Here is an 18,120-nt window from a genome sequence, read left to right on the forward strand (position 1 = left end):
AATCACCTCTCTAAAACTCAAGTTCAATTATCTTGCATCTGCGTGAATTGAGCACAGGTTTCTGCCTGTCATGATGGAAAATGATCAATCCTGTAGGGTTCTTGTTGAAATGAAACCTCCATGGAACAAGGATTTCTGGGGTTTATTTTATTTCTTTTAGCTTGTTTTAAGGCTACACTCTGTTGCACTCAGTGCTTAATCCAAGCTCTGTATTCAGGAATCACAGGTGGTGGGGCTTGAGTGACCTTTAAATGGTATCAGGGATAGAACTCAGGTTGGCTCAGTTCAAGGCTAGCACTTTACTCACTGTATGTACTATTGTTCCAGGTCCAAATCAAGATTTTTTTTAAATTTAAACACTATGGCTACAAGATTGTTCATATTAGGTTTTTTATTCACAGATAAAGTTGTTTGAGTTAGTCATACAATGTACCATGTTGAATTAGTCATACAATGTACAACTTTCACCTGAATGCATTTCCCACCAGTAGTGTCAACAGTTTCCTCTCATCCTCCCTGATACCCTATTCTCTCCCACCCACACCCACTTGCTTCTCTCTTTCTTGGCACTGTGGTTTGCACTACTGTTAATGAAGGGGTTCCAGGCATGTCCCTTTCATATTAGACCCTTCTATCCATTCTTTGTGGCAAGCTTCCTATCATGAACTTGTCCTCCTAATCCTCATCTCTATTGTCTCAGGATATCATCCCACACTGTCGTTTATTTTCCTTATATCCCACAGATAAGTGAGATTTATTCTATGTCTCTCCCTCGGACTCATTCCACTCAGCATAATAGTCTCCATGTCTATCCATAAATAATCAAATTTCATTATTTCACCAAATTAAGATTTCTGGAAGAGAGAATCAGAAAAGCTGCCTCTGAAAGAATCTTAGGTGAATTTAGTCAAATATTTCTGTAGATGACTCAGTAAGGAAGTTGTGGTGTGTGTACTCAATGAAATGCTACCCAGCTATTTAAAAGAAATGAAAATGTGACTTTTGTGGAACCATGGGTAGAACTTGAGGTTATTATCCTAAGCAAGAGATAATAGGAAGTGAAAGATGATTTCCCTCATGTTATGCATAAACAAATGAACAAGATACACAATCACTCATACACACACAAACTACTCAGACTCTGTGGAATATATAGCCATTATCCCAGAAGGAAGGGGAAGGGCTAAAGGAATAGGTAGAGGGTGTTAGTTTGGTCATGGGAGGGAATACTAGACTCTTAGTGTTGGGGTCATGAGACTCATAGGCGCAGGAAATGTGAAATCTTATTATTGAAAATGTATATGGGCATTACTATAAGGCAGCAGTAAATCAACAGCATTTTAATTCAAGAAGAATTTCTGGAATGTATCAAGAAATGTAAACTCCTTGGCCTAACCTACACTACCTCTTTGATAAACTAACTGCCCACCATCTCCTGCCAGCCAACCCACATAACCCGAGCCCCAATCACATATGTGGATGGGCAATCCCAGTCGTTTTAAACTTCATTACATTTTTTTCCTCTTCTCCTGTACCCTTTGTTGTTCATCATGACAACAGGGGGAGTCACACACCTTCTTGGTTGTGGTGTGGTCACACCTCTAACTGCAATCCTTAAAGGTCTTAAATGTTGTCACCAACATTGTAAACGTTCAGTGTTGGTTCTTAAACACACCCTGTATGTGTTGGAGATCTCACACTTGACTGTAGTATTGCTGGGTGGGGTTCTGAAAAGCAGGACTGCAGAGGTCTTGCTCAATTCCTATTCCTGGTACCAGAGATCAAACTTGCAGCTTCAGGCTTATAAGACAGGCCCTTTGCCACTGGGCTGCCTCTCCTGCACTTTCATTGATTCAGGTTATATCTATCCTGAAATTCCTCCCTCTGATGTACTTGACAGAATCAATGTCATTCAGAGCCCTGTTCAAACACTCTCTCCTGGGGGCTGGGGTGGGTGGGGAATTGGTATGTAGGAAATTGCTATCTTCCACTATCCCTCTCAGTAACCCCCCTCCTGGATCAACACTCATTCAGTTAACATATATCTATCCTCCAGAAAACTTTTTGCTTGATTATTTGTGTATGTTTCATCATAAGCCTCTTTTGGTCCTGAGAGAAATCATTTTGTTCATGCATTTGTGTCAAAATAGAATTAAGAGCTGGAGATACAGATATATCATAGGTCTGTAATAAGTGTTAGATTAATATTCTATATACCATGTATGATATTTTTAGATTAATATTCTATATACCATGTATGATATTTTTATCATATTTAAAATTCACTATGAAAGAACTCAGGAGAGAAAGATGATTTCTCATACTGGGCAACCTGAAAAGAAAAGAAAACAGCAAAACACAGGTTAACAGTAGCAGAAGCTATTTGCTGGTTTGGCTCATCAGGCATTTTCTTTTTTTCTTCCTTCTTGCTACCTGAATTAGAGATGAAATGGTTAGAACTCCAGCAGCCATCTTAGACCAGAAGCAGAGAAAAAGAGAAAGAAACTAGGTACCAAATGACAGCACAAAACTTCTGATCAAGACCCTGTATGGAAAAAAAAGGAATTGCATTTTGCTTGAACCACTGTTAGTTTAAAGTTTAAGCCACTTGCATTCAAAAGCAATCCCAAGCAATACATACGATGGAGAATTCTCAGAAACACAATTGTCACAGCAGAGTAAATGGGGTGGGGTGTGGAGTTATTAGGAAAAAACAGTGTTTGAGACCCTAGGAGTATTGTTTGAAAGAAGCCAACTTTGTCTGACTAGGTGTTCCAGGAGATGTCACAGGAGACTGGAGTCTGTCTCAAAGTGCCTGAAGCTTCAAAAAGACATTTAATTTTCTTAATTTGTTGGGTGACATATTTGAAGGCAAGAAGCAGGAATATCTTGCCTGTAACATGTCCTTGTGGGTCCTGGAGTGAAGAAGATAGTCTGGATAAGGCACTGGATGTGGGATGAGGGGAGGACCAGGGGAGCTATTTGACTTGGCTCCAGCTTGCAGAAGTGATGCCAGGTCTCAGGTCAGGGTCACTACATGACCTTTTAACTCTTGGATCAGCCTCACTGTTGCAAGGCTAAATGAACCTGTCTTTTTGTGTGTCCACTGGCCCTAGTTCACACTACACAAGATTAAGAATCATTTTTCTTTAGGCAGGCCTATTGGTGACAATGCCTAGTAGAATAATTCCTTGCTAGATACAGGAAAGAAAGGAAAGAAGGGAGAAAGGAAGAAAGAAGGAAAAAGGAGAAAAAGAAGAAAGATGAAAGAAAAAGAAAGAGGAGAAAGGAAAAAGAGAGATGAAAGAAAATAGAGGAAAGAAAGAGGAAGGAAGAAAGGAAAGAAGGAAGGAGAAAGAAAAATTGAGAAAGGAGAAAGATAAAAGAAAAGATAAAAAGAAGGAGAAAGAAATATGAAAGAAAGGAAAAAGAAAGAAATAGGAAGGAAGGAAGGCAAGAAGGAAGGAAGAGAAGAGAACATAAGAAAGGAAGAAGGAAGAGAAGACGAAAATTAGGTTATGAGTTATACAGACAGAAGAGGCTGAGAGGTTTTAAGAAAGGGAGAGAGAGGAAAGCATTGAAGGGTACAGTTGAGAGCAGTTGAGAGAGATAAGTGCTCCCCCAATGGCTTAGAGCAGAGAAGGCTCAAGAGAACAGTCATTCTTGGTCTGATCATTTCTGTTCTTCAGTCTCAGAATTTCTGCCTCACCCAGACCCCCTCCCCCCAAAAAAACAAAAAAAAAACAAACAAAAAAAAACAACAAAGAAACAACGAAAACTTATTTTCAAAGGGAGGGACTAGAGAGTACAGTGAGTCAGGTGTTTGCTCTGCACACAGCTGACCCAGGTTCAATCCCCAGCATCCCATAATCCCCTATTCTGAACTCCATCAGTGATTCCTGAGGGCAGAGCCAGGAATAACCTCTGTGCACTGCCAGGTGTGCCTCCCTCCAAAATTATCTTAACTGCTGGTTTTTCCTGCCAAAGTTATCTCCACCTCCCTCAAAGTTTTTAATCATTAGAGCCATTCCAGCAACCGAGAAATTTCCTCTTTAGTTCTATAAACCAAGTAACAGTGAAATACTAGCCAATAGATACTCTTTTTTGTCTCCTTTTTTGTTTGTTTGTTTTTTTCTGGTGCCAGGAATTGAATCCTGGGCTGCTCACAAGAAAAGAGAGAGCTTGTCCCCTGCACTACATTCCTGAGCCCTTCTGTATGATTCTTCTCAGATTTGCATCAGAACATTGATATCAAAACCTTTTTTTGCTGAACAAATGTTTTGTTTGTGCAGCTCATGCCTGATGAGTTTTCAGCCCCAGAGACATTTCTGGGCAGTTTTTGGCTTCGAGACAGCAGGCAGATGAGTTGGTTTCTGGTCCAGATACTTGCACATCATTTCCACACATCAATGACCAGCATCTTGCTAACCTCTCTCCGTGGACTTGCATCCACCCCAATTCTGTTCGAGAAGGCTTAATTATATACATAACCTTTAGCAGAGAACAGAAAACAGAGGTAATAAGCCCCCTTTAGCTAAAAGGCAGAACAAACTGTACCGGATTCTAGCCTGGGCCTCATTGATCCCAGGTTCATGCTCTGATCTCTTTGCCTCATTGCCTCATAGACTGGCATGTTTAGTCCTAGAGTTAAAGTTGGAGACTAGCATCCAAAATACTAACTGCTGGGTTATTTCTCCCTCAAACCTCTTGCTAACTGGCTGTTCTAGAGGCTTCAATAGAGCAAATAAAATTTTAGAAATGTCTCCATAACCAGGCTTTGATTCACAAACACAGTTCTGTACCGCAGGGACAACTCGTCATCACCTGGAGTTTTACAAAAAGAACAGACCAGAGGCCAATTACATTAGCCAGCGGCTTCCAAATGACTACTAAACTCTTTTCTAAAGCAAGTTTTTTGTTGCTGTTTTTTTTTTTTAAATCTCAGAGGTCATATTTGACTTCAAGACTTCCTGGAACTATAGCACAGTCGGTAGGGCCTTTGCCTTGCACGAAGCCGACTCCTAGGCTTGATCCCTAGCATCCCACATGGTCCCCAAAGCCTGCCAGCAGTAATTTCTGAGTACAGAGCCAGGACTACCCCTGAGCACTGCCAGGTGTGGCCCAAAACAACAACAAAGACCTTTTCCCTGATAGTCCTCTCTGACTCTTCACAGCCCTTTTCCCACTGAGCCAGAGACTTGATTCCAATTCTCTCAAGTAAGGCAATCTGGGTTGCTTGCCAAAAACCAGTCTTATCCTCACCCCGAACAGAATCTGGAAAGAAGGGAAAAAATTAGAAAAGATGGCATATTCCTGAATGGTACTGAAACACTTCAAAATGATCTAAGGTCATTGGAGACACAAAACAATGCCAAGTCTAGGAACCAGCTTAGATATTTTTTTCTTCTTTTGGTTTTGGGCCACACCTGCCAACTCTCAGGGATTACTGCTGGCTCTGCAATCAGATATCGCTCCTGGCAGGCTTTGGGGACCATATGAGATGCCGGAATCAAACCCTGGTGTGTCCTGGGTCAGCTACGTGCAAGGCAAATGTCCTACTGTAGTGTTATCTCTCCGGTCCCCAGCTTAACTATTTTTTAAAAATCAACACAGCCCTGACCCTGGTTAGCCATTCTGTTAAATCAATCTTAGAAGGTCTTGTTTGGGTGCAGGAATGAGGAAGATGAAGGAAAGGAAGATGAACTGAAACACTGGCTTCCTCTAACCAAAATACTGACCATGTCCTATAAAGTCCTAGTCACTGGGGCTTTGGCTACACGTCTGGCTCCCCCAATCTCTTTGCTACCCTGTAATATATAGGAATTGTGGACTTGGGGAAACTGAGCAGAGGAATCCCCTGACTGAAGGCTCTCTCTAGGGCTTGCCCCTCACTTCATTCTATCATTACTCAAACACCTCTTCTTATCATCTTTAATTAACCATTAACACAGCAATTCCAAGATTGGTGGGAGACAGCTCAGAGAACTGGAACATTCCTCAGACACTCTGAACTTCCTGCCCTTTTAGCAAATCCTCAGAGCAGCCCCCAAAGTTCCCTAAACATTGCTTGCAGGGTTGGGTGGGGGGGAGTGGACCAAAGAAAGTTGCAGCTATACTCTCTCCAACTATGTCTTTATTTCCTGCAGTGTTGCTGTTCCTCACTGTTTCCCAGTAATGATAGGTAATTCCTTTATTTAAGGATAGGGAAGGCTGTTTTGGAAATTTGTTTTTACCAAACATATGGCAGTTAGTTAATAAGCACAAGGGAGGAGCTTGGTTTCCACCCTCTAGACCCCCTAGGACCGACCCCGGATGGGTCCATACTGCCCTGGAGCCCGGGGAACCTAGAGAACCCCGAACCCTCCCAGTCCCCTACGGGGAGGGAGGTCGCTCACCTTACGGCCATTCACAAAGAAGAGCAGCTCGACTGCCTGTTCCATGGTGGTCCGCAGGGATGGTCGTGGGCACCTGTGATCCTTCCTCGGTCCCCCTAGTCTCCGGGGCAGGAGTAGGAGAAGTGAGATGGAGCTTTTGGATCAAGCCCGCAGGAGAAGGTCTGGAGTAAGATCCAAAGTTCCGTGAGTGCCGCCTGAGGAAAACTCTGCCCCGGAAATCGGGCGTCGCCCGCGCCTGGTCGGGACCAAAAGTTTTTGGCCAAGCGCCCTGCACCTCTGCGCCCAGGGCGCACAGTTGCGCCCAGCTGCGCCCAGCTGCGCCCGGAGCCTGTGACGTCCAAGCCGTCCCTCCAGAGCTAGAGGGTTTTTTTTCTTTTCTTTTCTTTTCTTCCTTTTTTTTTTTTTTTTTTTTTTGGTTTTTGGGTCACACCCGGCAGCACTCAGGGGTCACTCCTGGCTCTATGCTCAGAAATCGCTCCTGGCAGGCTCAGGGAATCATATGGGATGCCGGGATTCGAACCACCGACCTTCTGCGTGCAAGGCAAACGCCCTATCTGCATGCTATCTCTCCGGTCCCGGAGCTCGAGGGTTTTTGTTTGTTTTTGTTGTTTTTCAGCTGGAGCTGAAGCCGGTAAATTGGAGTCTCCAAAAAGTTCCTCAAAAGTCCCCCTCCTCCCCTGGCTCCTGTTGAGTTCTTAATAAACAAGCATGTCTTAGTGTGCATCAGGTGAACAGGTAGATTGAGATTTAGGGAGACGGTCCTTGCAGATGGAAGTCACCTGAGAAGGGAGGTCACAAGAGAGGCTAGACCACTCGCTATACCACTCAGGCCCTTCTGTATCCCGACACCACAAGAGAGAAGCATCTCAGCATCCTGACCTCTGGTCTTAAAGTCTTAAAGGCCAGCATCCTTAGAGCAATGAGTCCAATAAAGAAATAATTCCTCCATCCCCTCCTTACTTAAAAAGGCACTTGTAAAGGGGGTGTTCTGTTTGTGACTGAAACCCAATTTACAATCATGCTTGTAATCGTGGTGCTTAAATAAAGATTTTATAAAAAGAAGAAGAAGAAGAAGAAGAAGAAGAAGAAGAAGAAGAAGAAGAAGAAGAAGAAGAAGAAGAAGAAGAAGAAGAAGAAGAAGAAGAAGAAGAAGAAGAAGAAAGAAAGAAACTCAAAATGATTGAGGTATCAGAGATATAAGGGGAAGGGCTTGCTAAGGTATCTTGTTTTCAGAGACCTCTACAAAACTTCCCTCCGGTTTGCATAATAAAGCCTTTGCTCAAATTTCAGCCACTGGCTCTCTGGTGCATTGCTTTCCTTTTTTTTTTTTTTTTTAATTTAAATTTGATCATGATGGCCTCCCAATTCTTACCACAGGCTGTGTTCTTTACACTGACTGTATAGAAAGAGGAGGTACAGTAAATGCACCCCATATACACCTCAACCCAGGCTCTTTGCCTGGTCTGTATTGTGAATTGAGGGACAAAAAATAAAATGAAATAAATTTGATCATGATTTTTTATTTTATTTTATTTTTTTGCAATTCTTTCACAAGGTTTTATTGGTTGTTTTGAGGATCAGTAAAGAATTTTAAATGTTCTGAACATACCAAGAATCCAAAAACCAAGGAGTTGCGATTCCTTCTACATGGTAATCCCAGTGACTTTCCATCTTACAATTTGGAGGTACCTTTTCCTGAACTGAGTATCTATATTAAGTACCAATATTTTCAAATAAACGATGAGAAGCCGTTACATCCTATTTCCTACTAAGTCCCTATTTAGCATCAGATACATGATAGGCTCAAATTCTTCTTGCACAGCACAGCAACAAAATGATTAGGAAGACTGGACACCTGAGACCATTGATGGTCCACCAAGCTTGTGGAATTCTGACAGGGAAAGCCAAAGAAGTGTTTTGTTTTGTTTTGTTTTGTTTTGTTTTGTGTTAATTTTCTTTTTTTTTTTTTTTTTTTTTTTTTTTTTTTTTGGGCCACACCCGGTAATGCTCAGGGGTTACTCCTGGCTATGTGCTCAGAAGTTGCTCCTGGCTTGGGGGACCATATGGGACACCGGGGGATTGAACCGCGGTCCGCCCAAGGCTAGCGCAGGCAAGGCAGGCACCTTACCTTTAGCGCCACCGCCCGGCCCCTTGTGTTAATTTTCTTAATGAACCATTTCTACCAAACCCACACAGGCAGACCCCTTAATGTAGGACTGTGACTCCAAGCCAATTTCGTGTGCTTTGTCTACAGGGGATATAAAAACTATCCTCAACTGTGGAATGTTAAGTTGACACCTAAGACATTCAAAGGCTGGGGCCAGAGAGATAGCATGGAGGTAAGGCGTTTGCCTTTCATGCAGAAGGTCATTGGTTCGAATCCTGGCATCCCATATGGTCCCCCATGCCTGCCAGGAGCGATTTCTGAGCGCTGCCGGGTGTGACTCAAAAACCAAAAAAAAAAAAAAGACATTCAAAGTCTCCCATACCCAATAATTCCACTAATTTCTGGTTGTACCCCAAAATAAGCAACCAGTAAAGGATTTTAACCTCTTAAAAAAAAAAAGGCATTTACACTTACAAAATGGAATGAGGCGGGACACCCTCCTTCTTAAAAATGTTTCTAGAGCTACTGAAAAATTTGCGTTTACAAAATAGTTGATAAGAATATTCCCCTGGATTGTACAAGTAGTGAGACGGGCGGCAGAGGGGGCCGTGCGGACATGGTGTCATTTGGATTTGGCCTCTTTCTCTCCTACTGCGCTGAAGCCGGGACTCTGCTGGTCCTTGGTTGCTGTTCTCCGCAGGTAAATCTTCTTTGGTTTCCTGCTCAAACGCGGCCGCCTGCTTGCCTTTGGCCTCGCTCTTCCCTTTTGCTTGCACCTTTTTGTCTGAAGATTTATCTTTCCCTGCAACCTTTTTGGGCTTTGCCTCGACTTTGGCAGGAGCAGTTTTAGCAGACTTAGCAGTTTTAGCAGACAACCGGGCCAATCTCCTCTTATGCTCCTCCCTGGCCGCCCCGTTGGCCGTGGTCACCTTCCTCTTGGGCATGGCGCCGGAGAAACTGGGCGAAGCTGCCGCTGCCACTATCGGTCCCCCGCCGCTTCTCCCCTCGCCCAAAGTACCGGGACCACCTGTTTTTGTTTTTTGTTTGTTTGTTTGTTTTGGAGCATGCTTTCCATTTTGACTGCTTGAGGTCAATAACTTAAAAACTTCGCAACTGCTATAACTGCAATAAAAGGAATCTGGGGACTAGGAATTGTTTTAGGGATTTACCTCACTTTTGAAAGAATCCTCTGAGTTTTGTTTTGTTTTGTTTTGTTTTAAAAATCTGGAGCATGTGGATTTAGAAACTATTTTCTTTTGTTCAATTGTGCTATTTGTTTGTTTTAATTTGGGGAGAGGGTAGGAATCCAAGCTGAGGTTCTTTCCTGCAAGCAAAATTGGACTCTAGTCCTTCGCGCTCTCTGGCACCCATCAAGCCTTTTAGAACTCTTATTCGCATTTCCCATATGTTCTCTTCACTAACACTTTCTGAAGTCATCCCATTTATGGAAGCACAAGCTATTTATTATGGTTTTTGTTTGTTTGCTTATGTTATTGTTGTTGTTGTTGTTGTTATTTGGTTTTGGGGTCACACCTGGTGGCGCTCAGGGGTTATTTCTGGCAAGCTCAGGGAACCATATGGGATGCCAGGAATCGAACCAGGTCTGTCCTGTGTTGGCCGTGTGCAAGGCAAACGCCCTACCACTGTATTATCTCTCAGGCCCCTGTTTGTTTTTGAGTCACACCCTGCAGCACTCAGGCTCTGGCTCAAAAATTACTCCTGGCAGCTGGATTGCTTGTTTCTGGGCCACATCCAGCAACGTTCAAAGGTTACTCCTGGCAAGCTCCGAGGACCATCTGGGATGCCAGGATCGAACCCGTGCCTTGTGCAAGACCTCATGCAAGGCCAACACCCTACCCTCTGTGCTATCACTCTGGCCCTCTTTTATTATGAATTTTTCAGAATTTCTAGATTAAAGGGAAGAGTACAACAAGAGTTCTCATATATCATATTGAATTGGCCAACATGAAGTGTCCAACATGGTGCCACTATTTATTTTATTGGGTGGTGGGGTCAGAGTCTGGCCACACCTGGCTGTGCTCAGGGGTTATTCCTGGTAAGGCTTAGGTGGTACCCCAGATCAAATACTAGGCAAGCATTTGAACTTTGTATTTCTCTCCCTATTCTCCAGTCACATTATTTTATCCACAAGCACTTTTCAGGATAGTTTAAAAAAGGCAGTTGGGTTCACAACGAGAGTACAGTGAGTAGGGCATTTGCTTTGCAAGGGTCTGACCCAGGGTTCGATCTCCAGCATCCCATATGGTCCCCCGGAACTGCTAGGAGTGATTCCTGACCTCAGAGTCAGGAGTAATCCCTAAGCACCGCTGGTTGTGGCCCTCAAACAAACAAAAAGGTAGCTGGGTGTGAAGCCATATGTCAACAGATACTTGCCTGCGTGCACAAACCCCGTAAAGCGGACCATGAGGGGAAGCAGTAGTTTGAACAGAGGGAACCTAGAGGCTAGTCTTAGAAAGTGGCCAAACATGGAGGTTTATCCTGCCCCCCTCAAATTTTGATTTAGACAGGCTATAAATTGCTTTCATTCAGTGCAGTCTTCAAATGGTCCCAGCAGCATTTTATCTCCCTCTGGATTCATCCTTGGGCAACTTGTGGGAGGCAAGGCCGCTGAAACCCACATTCTAGGGAGGGGGGTGAGGGACAGGGAGGAGCTCCTCAAGTTCTACTGGTCATACCTGGACCCAGCTCAGCAAGTGGGCAAGCTCTTTGGACTGTGTTCCAGGACTAGAACAAGACTAGATTCTTACTCAGACAAAATACATCAGCACACCAAACAATATATTTTAAATTTGGAAGGTTTTGGGGGTGGGGGGTCTCACCTGGCAGTGGTTAGTGCTAGTGGTGTTTGAGAACAGAGTTGGTTCCATGGAATGAAACAAGTATCCTCAAGAAAGTCAAATACCTGAACCTCTATTTGCTCTCTCTCTAGCCAATTCCAAAAATGTTTTTGTTTTGTTTTGGGGCCACATCTGGCAGTGCTTAGGGGTTACCCTGGCTCTGTGTTCAGAAATCACTCCTGGCCAGCTCCAACCCCCACCCCAGACTGCCTGCACCTTGGGACAGATTTGGAACTCCTTGTTCCGCGTTGCCGGATGCCAAACTGCTCAAAGCAAGCATTCACGTGAAGATACTCTTAACTTATACAATATAGGACTAGTTAGCTCATACCTAACACCCAATTCCCTCAGATAGCCCACAGCCCATAAAACAGGATAGCAAAAACACTGAAGCAACTTGTAATATCTCTATCATATTTAGATAAACCACTTGGATAAGGAATAATAAACTCTAAATCGAATATACGTTCAAGTACCTCTAATATAACCAGTACAACAGACCACTTTATTAAACAACCAGAAAATTCAACATTCAAAACCACCAGATGTGAAAAAATATGGGTAAAATGGAAGACATTAGCAGCTGGAGAAATGGAGATAAATCCTATTAAGTTTTCAAGTCCACCAAAATTCATGGGCCCAATAGATGAGAACCTAAAAGTGTCAATGAATGCCCTAGCAATGGAAATCAAGGAATCACTAGCCTGCGAGATTAAGAAATCTATAGGCAAACAATTCAGCCAACTCAAAAAAGAACTTTTAAAAAATATGAAAGAATCCATACAACTGAAACTAAGCGAAATAAAAAACATGTTAGCAAGCCATAATAGCAGAATTACACAGCAGAACGCATAGAGGAATTTGAGGAAAAACTACAAGACAGCAACGACAAAGAAGTCAATAAGCAAGCAAGAGACAAAACATTGGAAAAAGTTAGGTACCTAATGAACAAAGATAAAAGAAATAACCTACAAATTATAGGAATGCCAGAAGGGAAGGAAAAAAGAAAAGTAGAAGAACAAGTAGTGAGGGAATTAATAGCATAGAATTTTCCCATCCTCTGGAAAGAGACACCTGTGAAAATACAGGAGGCAAAAAAAAAAAAAAATCCAGTTGTGAGGGAATTAATAACATAGAATTTTCCCATCTTCTGGAAAGAGACACCTGTGCAAATCCAGGAGGCAAAAAGAGTCTCTAATAAAATAGATCCTAACAGACCAATACCAAGACATATAGTAATTGAACTGGCAAAAAACAAAGAGATGAATTCTTTAAAGCAATAAAGGAGACAAAACCCCTCAAATACAAAGGAAGGGACATAAGAATCAAATCAAACCTCCCTTCTGAAACAATCCAAGCAAGAAGACAGTGGATTGACATATTTAAACTACTGAATGAAAGAAACTTCCAACCTAGAGTACATTACCCGGCAAAACTCTCATTCATATGGGAAGGAGAACTAAAAACATTCTTAGACAAAAAAGAACTCACACTATTTGCGCTAACAAAACCATCTCTAAATGAGCTACTCAAAGATGTACTACACTATCCAAACCCCAGATTGTAACAGCAACCACTCTACTCAATACAATAGCCCAACAACCCTCTCTGGCAGTAATCTCCTTAAATGTCAACGGGCTAAATTCCCTTATTAAAAGACATAGAGTAGAGGGGTGAATCAGAAAACAAAAAACAGATATATGCTGCCTCCAAAAAACACACCTAAAAAGAACAGAATAGGCACAGGCTTAGAATTAAAGGATGGAAATCAATTTTACAAGCTAATGAAAAACAAAAAAAAAAGCTGAGACAGCCATTCTTATATCAGACCAAATTGCATTTAACCTCAAGAAGTGCTCAGAGACCAATAGGGCTACTACTTACTAATCAGGGGAATATTAGATCAAGAAGTACTAACTCTGATAATATCTATGCACTGACTGTAGAGTCAACAAAATATGTAAGAAATTTGCTCACAAATCTAGAGAAACATGGAAGAAAATGTGATAGTAGTAGGAGATTTCAATACTCTAGTATCATCACTAGAAAGATCCCCCAGGCAAAAACCCAGCAAAGACATAAGAGCCCTAAAGGAGAAATTAGAGGAAATACGACTAATGGACCTGTACAGGACTCTCCACCCCAAGAGAGCAGAATATACATTTTTTCTCATGTACATAGAACCTTCTTTAGAATAAACCATGCCTTAGGATACAAATCTAGGGGCCAGTGAGGTGGCGCTAGAAGGTGTCTGCCTTGCAAGTGCTAGCCAAGGAAGGACCGCGGTTCGGTTTCCTGGCATAAGTAAAAAAAATCTAACTTGCACAAAGTCACAAACATACGGATTATTAGAAGCACCCCATCAGATCATAATGCAGCAGTGATTAAGATTGGTTGTAAAAAGAAATTGTGGAGAAAATACAACACCTGGAGATTAAACAACAGGCTACTTAACAACAGCTGGATCAAAGAGGAAGTCAAGGAAGAAGTAAAAAGATTCCTTGAGATGAATGATAATGAAGAGAGAAATTGTCAAAATCTGTGGGACACAGTAAGATTAGGGGGAAACTCATAGCAATGCAGGCCTATGTCAGGAGAGAGGAAAATAACAAAATCAACAGTTTACAAGGACATCTTAAGGAGCTGGATAAACAACAGTAAAGAAACCCAAACACAGACAGAAGAAAAAAATAATAAAAGCCAGTGCAAAAATAATCAACATGGAAACAAAACAATACAAAAAAATCAATGAGATCAAGAGTTGATTCTTCAAAATAATAAACAAGATAGACAAACCGCTGGCAATACTCACCCCAAAAAAGGGAGAAAACACCCAAATAAATAGGGCCACAAATGAAAGCGGAGAGATTACAATAGAACCCCAAGAAATCCAAGACATCATGAGGGCATACTATGAACAACTATACTCAGTTAGGCTAGAGAACCCTGAAGAAATCAACAGATTTCTGGAAAAATATCATCTTTCGAGACTGGATAAGGAGGATGTAAAAAGTCTAAACAGTCCAATCACATCTGAGGAAATTGAAACAGTAATTAAGAAACTCCCCAAGAACAAAAGTCCAGGTCCAGATGGTTTTACAGGTGAGTTCTATCAAACATTCCGAGAAGAATTACAACCACTGATCCTCAGGTTCTTCCAAAACATTGAAAAGACAGGAACCCTTCCCAACTCCTTTTATGAGGCAAATATCACACTCATTCCCAAAGACTGCAAAGACACCTCCAAGAAAGAAAACTACAGACCAATCTCACTAATGAACATAGATGCAAATATCCTTAACAAAATCTTAGCAAATCGAATCCAATAATACATCAAAAAGATTATACACTATGATCAAGTGGGTTTCATACCAGGGATGCAAGGATGGTTCAACATACACAAATCAATCAACATCATACATCACATCAACAAGAAGAAAGACAAAAACCACATGATCATATCAATCAACGCAGAGAAGGCATTTGACAAAATTCAACACCCATTCATGCTAAAATACACTCAGCAAAATAGGATTAGAAGGAACTGTCCTCAAGATATAAAAAGTGCAATGCCAACATTATCCTTAATAGCGAAAAACTGAAATATTTCCACTAAGGTCAAAAACTAGACAAGGCTGCCCACTTTCTCCACTCTTACTCAACATAGTTTTAGAAGTACTAGCAATAGCTATTAGGCAAGAGAAGGGAATTAAAAGAATCCAGATAGGGAAAGATGAAGTGAAACTATATCTTTTTGCAGATGATATGATGATATACATAAAAAACCCTAAAGATTCCACAGTAAAACTCCTAGAAACAATAAGCCAATACAGCAAAGTGGCTGGCTACAAAATCAGTACACAAGAGACAATAGCATTCCTCTATACAAATAACGAAGAAGAGGAGAAAAACATTAAGGAGTCAATCCCATTTAAAATAGTAACTAAAAATATAAGTACCTGGGAATCAACCTGACAAGAGAAGTGAAAGACCTATACCAAAAAAAAAAAAACTTCAAAACGCTTCAGGAAAAAATTGAAGAGGACCTAAGGAAATGGAAGAACATCCCCTGCTCAGGGGTAGAAAGAATCTTCATAATCAAAATGACTATCTTACCTAAATTACTATATTGATTCAACGTGATCCCTATCCAAATTCAGACATCATTTTTTAAGGAACTAGAACAATCAATTATAAAGTTTATTTGGAATCACAAAAGACCTAGTTTAGCCAAATCCATCTAAAAAAACAAAAACAAAAACAAGAAATTGGGTGGCATTTCTCTACCTAATCTGAAGCATTATTATAAAGCCGTAGTCATAAAAACAGCATGGTACTGGAACAAAGACAGAGTTTCAGACCAGTGGGTTAGAACAGAATATCCAGAGATATACCCCCAAATATATGGTCAAATTATATTTGACAAAGGATCCAAGAACATAAAATGGAACAGAGACAATCTCTTCAACAAATGGTGTTGGAATAACTGGATAACCATCTGTAAGGAACTAAAGATTGATTTATACCTCACATGCTACAAAAAAATCAACTCAAAATGGATTAAAGACCTGGAAATAAGACATGAATCTATAAAGTTCATTGAGGGAAAAATAGGCAGAACACTACAAGACTTATACCTCAAAAAAGTCTTAGATGAGGGAATCCCAATGGCAAGAGTAATAGCATCAAACTTAAATAAATGTGAAACTAAATAGTTTCTGTATGGCAAAAGAAACACTGGCCAAAACTAAATGACAGTTAACAGAATGGGAAAAAAATTCACACTCAAAAGTTTCACCGGGACCACGGAGAATGACTTGAGTTGGACAGACTGGTACGCCTGGAGCCCAGAGTCAGTCTTATGCCAATAAACTTGTGGGGTGAGGCCTTCTTGTAATCAGGCCAAGGATTTTTTTTTCTGTTTTCCCTATATTTTTCTGGGCCTATGCAAACAATGGTGATTGCCACGGTCACACCTTTACTATTGTGTTTTTTTTTAACACTTATCCTTTAAGAAAAAAAACAAACAGATTACTGAACTTAAAAACAAATAACTGGGGGCTGGTGAGGTGGCGCTAGAGGTAAGGTGTCTGCCTTGCAAGTGCTAGCCAAGGAAAGACCGCAATTCGATCCCCTGGCGTCCCATATGGTCCCCCCAAGCCAAGGGCAATTTCTGAGTGCTTAGCCAGGAGTAACCCCTGAGCATCAAATGGGTGTGGCCCCCAAAAACCAAAAAAGCAAACAAACAAAAATAAAACCAAACAAATAACTGTAGTAGGGCCCGGAGAGATAGCATAGCGGCGTTTGCCTTGCAAGCAGCCGATCCAGGACCAAAGGTGATTGGTTCGAATCCCGGTGTCCCACATGGTCCCCCGTGCCTGCCAGGAGCTATTTCTGAGCAGACAGCCAGGAGTAACGCCTGAGCACCGCCGGGTGTGACCCAAAAACAAAAAAACAAACCAACCAACAAATAACTGTAGTAGAATGCCTGTCTTGAATACAGGCAGGGGATGGGAAGGGTGAAGCGGGATGTTCTGTTTGTGACTATAACCCAACTATAATCATGTTTGTAATCATGGTGCTTAAATTAAAAAAATTAATAATAAAAAATTTTTCACACTTGACACATCAGATAAAGAATTGATATCTAGGATTACAAAGCACTCAGAAAGGTGAGCCCCACAAAACCTAATAAAGCCATAGAAAAATGGGGAGAAGAAATGAATAGGCACTTTTCCAAGGAAGACTGACAGATGGTCAAGATAAATGAAAACATGTTCACCATCACTCATCATTAGAGAAATCCAAATCAAGACAACAATGAAGTACCACCTAACACCAGTGAGGAGGCACACATAAAAAATAATGGGACCAATCTTTGTTGGCAGGGATGTGGTAAGAAAGGAACTCTCATCCACTGCTGGTGGGAATGCTGCCTGGTATAACCTGTATGGAAATCAGTATGGAGGGTGCATAGAAACTCAGAATTGAACTTCCATATGATCCAGCAATTGCACTCCTGTGTATCTACCCCCAAGATGGAAGAATATTTATCCCAAAGTATGTATGTACTACACTATTTGTCACAGCACTCAACACAATAGCCAAAAATTGGAACCAACCTCAATGCCCAACAACAGATGAATGGCTCATGAAGATGTGGTATTTATACACAATGGAATATTACATAGCAGTTAGAAATAATACAATCATGGACTTTGCAGCAACATAGATGGATCTTGAAAATATATTGTTAAATGAAGTAAGCCAGAAAAAGTATAAATACAGGTATTTAGAGGTATTTAGAATATATACCACAGCTACATATAGTAATCCATCAACAGACATAAGGGTCGAAAGGGTAAAAACTCCAAACACCATAGGTGCCAGTATATAATGAGGAGAAATATTCAAATGAAGTGGAAGGGGGACAACACAAAGACGTGATTACCCATTATAACCTAAAGAAACTAGCAACGATGGAAACAGCAGTTTTGAGTGTACAGAAATGCAATGAACTTCTAACCACAAAGGTCTATAATAGTGCCCTAATGTATTTATTCACAGAATCAGGTTCAGAATATGATGAGAAGCCTGGACTCCTGCTGCAGTGATTATTAACAATATGCTTTAATGCCTTAATTTTATCAAGTATAAAATAACCCTTCAGCTTCTTTGTTCACAGGGGACTTGGAAACAAAGGGTGGATATCCTAATTTTAAACCTAGGTGTTCAATCATACTGAATACCATATACAGTG

General features: G+C 41.3%; 2 protein-coding genes, 1 non-coding gene and 1 pseudogene across 3 annotated transcripts in view; 2 read left to right on the plus strand and 2 right to left on the minus strand.

The window, feature by feature from the left end:
- The window catches only part of AOX1 (aldehyde oxidase 1), an 85,217-nt gene extending 78,640 nt beyond the window's left edge, over positions 1-6,577 (minus strand). The window contains exon 1 of the mRNA XM_049773332.1: positions 6,396-6,577. Coding sequence (XP_049629289.1) covers positions 6,396-6,440 — 45 coding nt within the window. The 5' untranslated portion in view covers positions 6,441-6,577. The remainder of the gene's footprint in view (positions 1-6,395) is intronic.
- The window catches only part of CLK1 (CDC like kinase 1), a 747,223-nt gene that overhangs the window by 508,637 nt on the left and 220,466 nt on the right, over positions 1-18,120 (plus strand). The window lies entirely within an intron of this gene.
- Positions 7,751-7,883, plus strand: LOC126010040 (small nucleolar RNA SNORA51). Its single transcript, XR_007496180.1, has one exon. It is a non-coding gene; the product is annotated as a small nucleolar RNA SNORA51 (small nucleolar RNA).
- Positions 9,125-9,446, minus strand: LOC126008680 (non-histone chromosomal protein HMG-14-like; annotated as a pseudogene).

The sequence above is a fragment of the Suncus etruscus genome, chromosome 5 (genome assembly GCF_024139225.1).
Source record: "Suncus etruscus isolate mSunEtr1 chromosome 5, mSunEtr1.pri.cur, whole genome shotgun sequence".
Classification (NCBI taxonomy): domain Eukaryota; kingdom Metazoa; phylum Chordata; class Mammalia; order Eulipotyphla; family Soricidae; genus Suncus; species Suncus etruscus.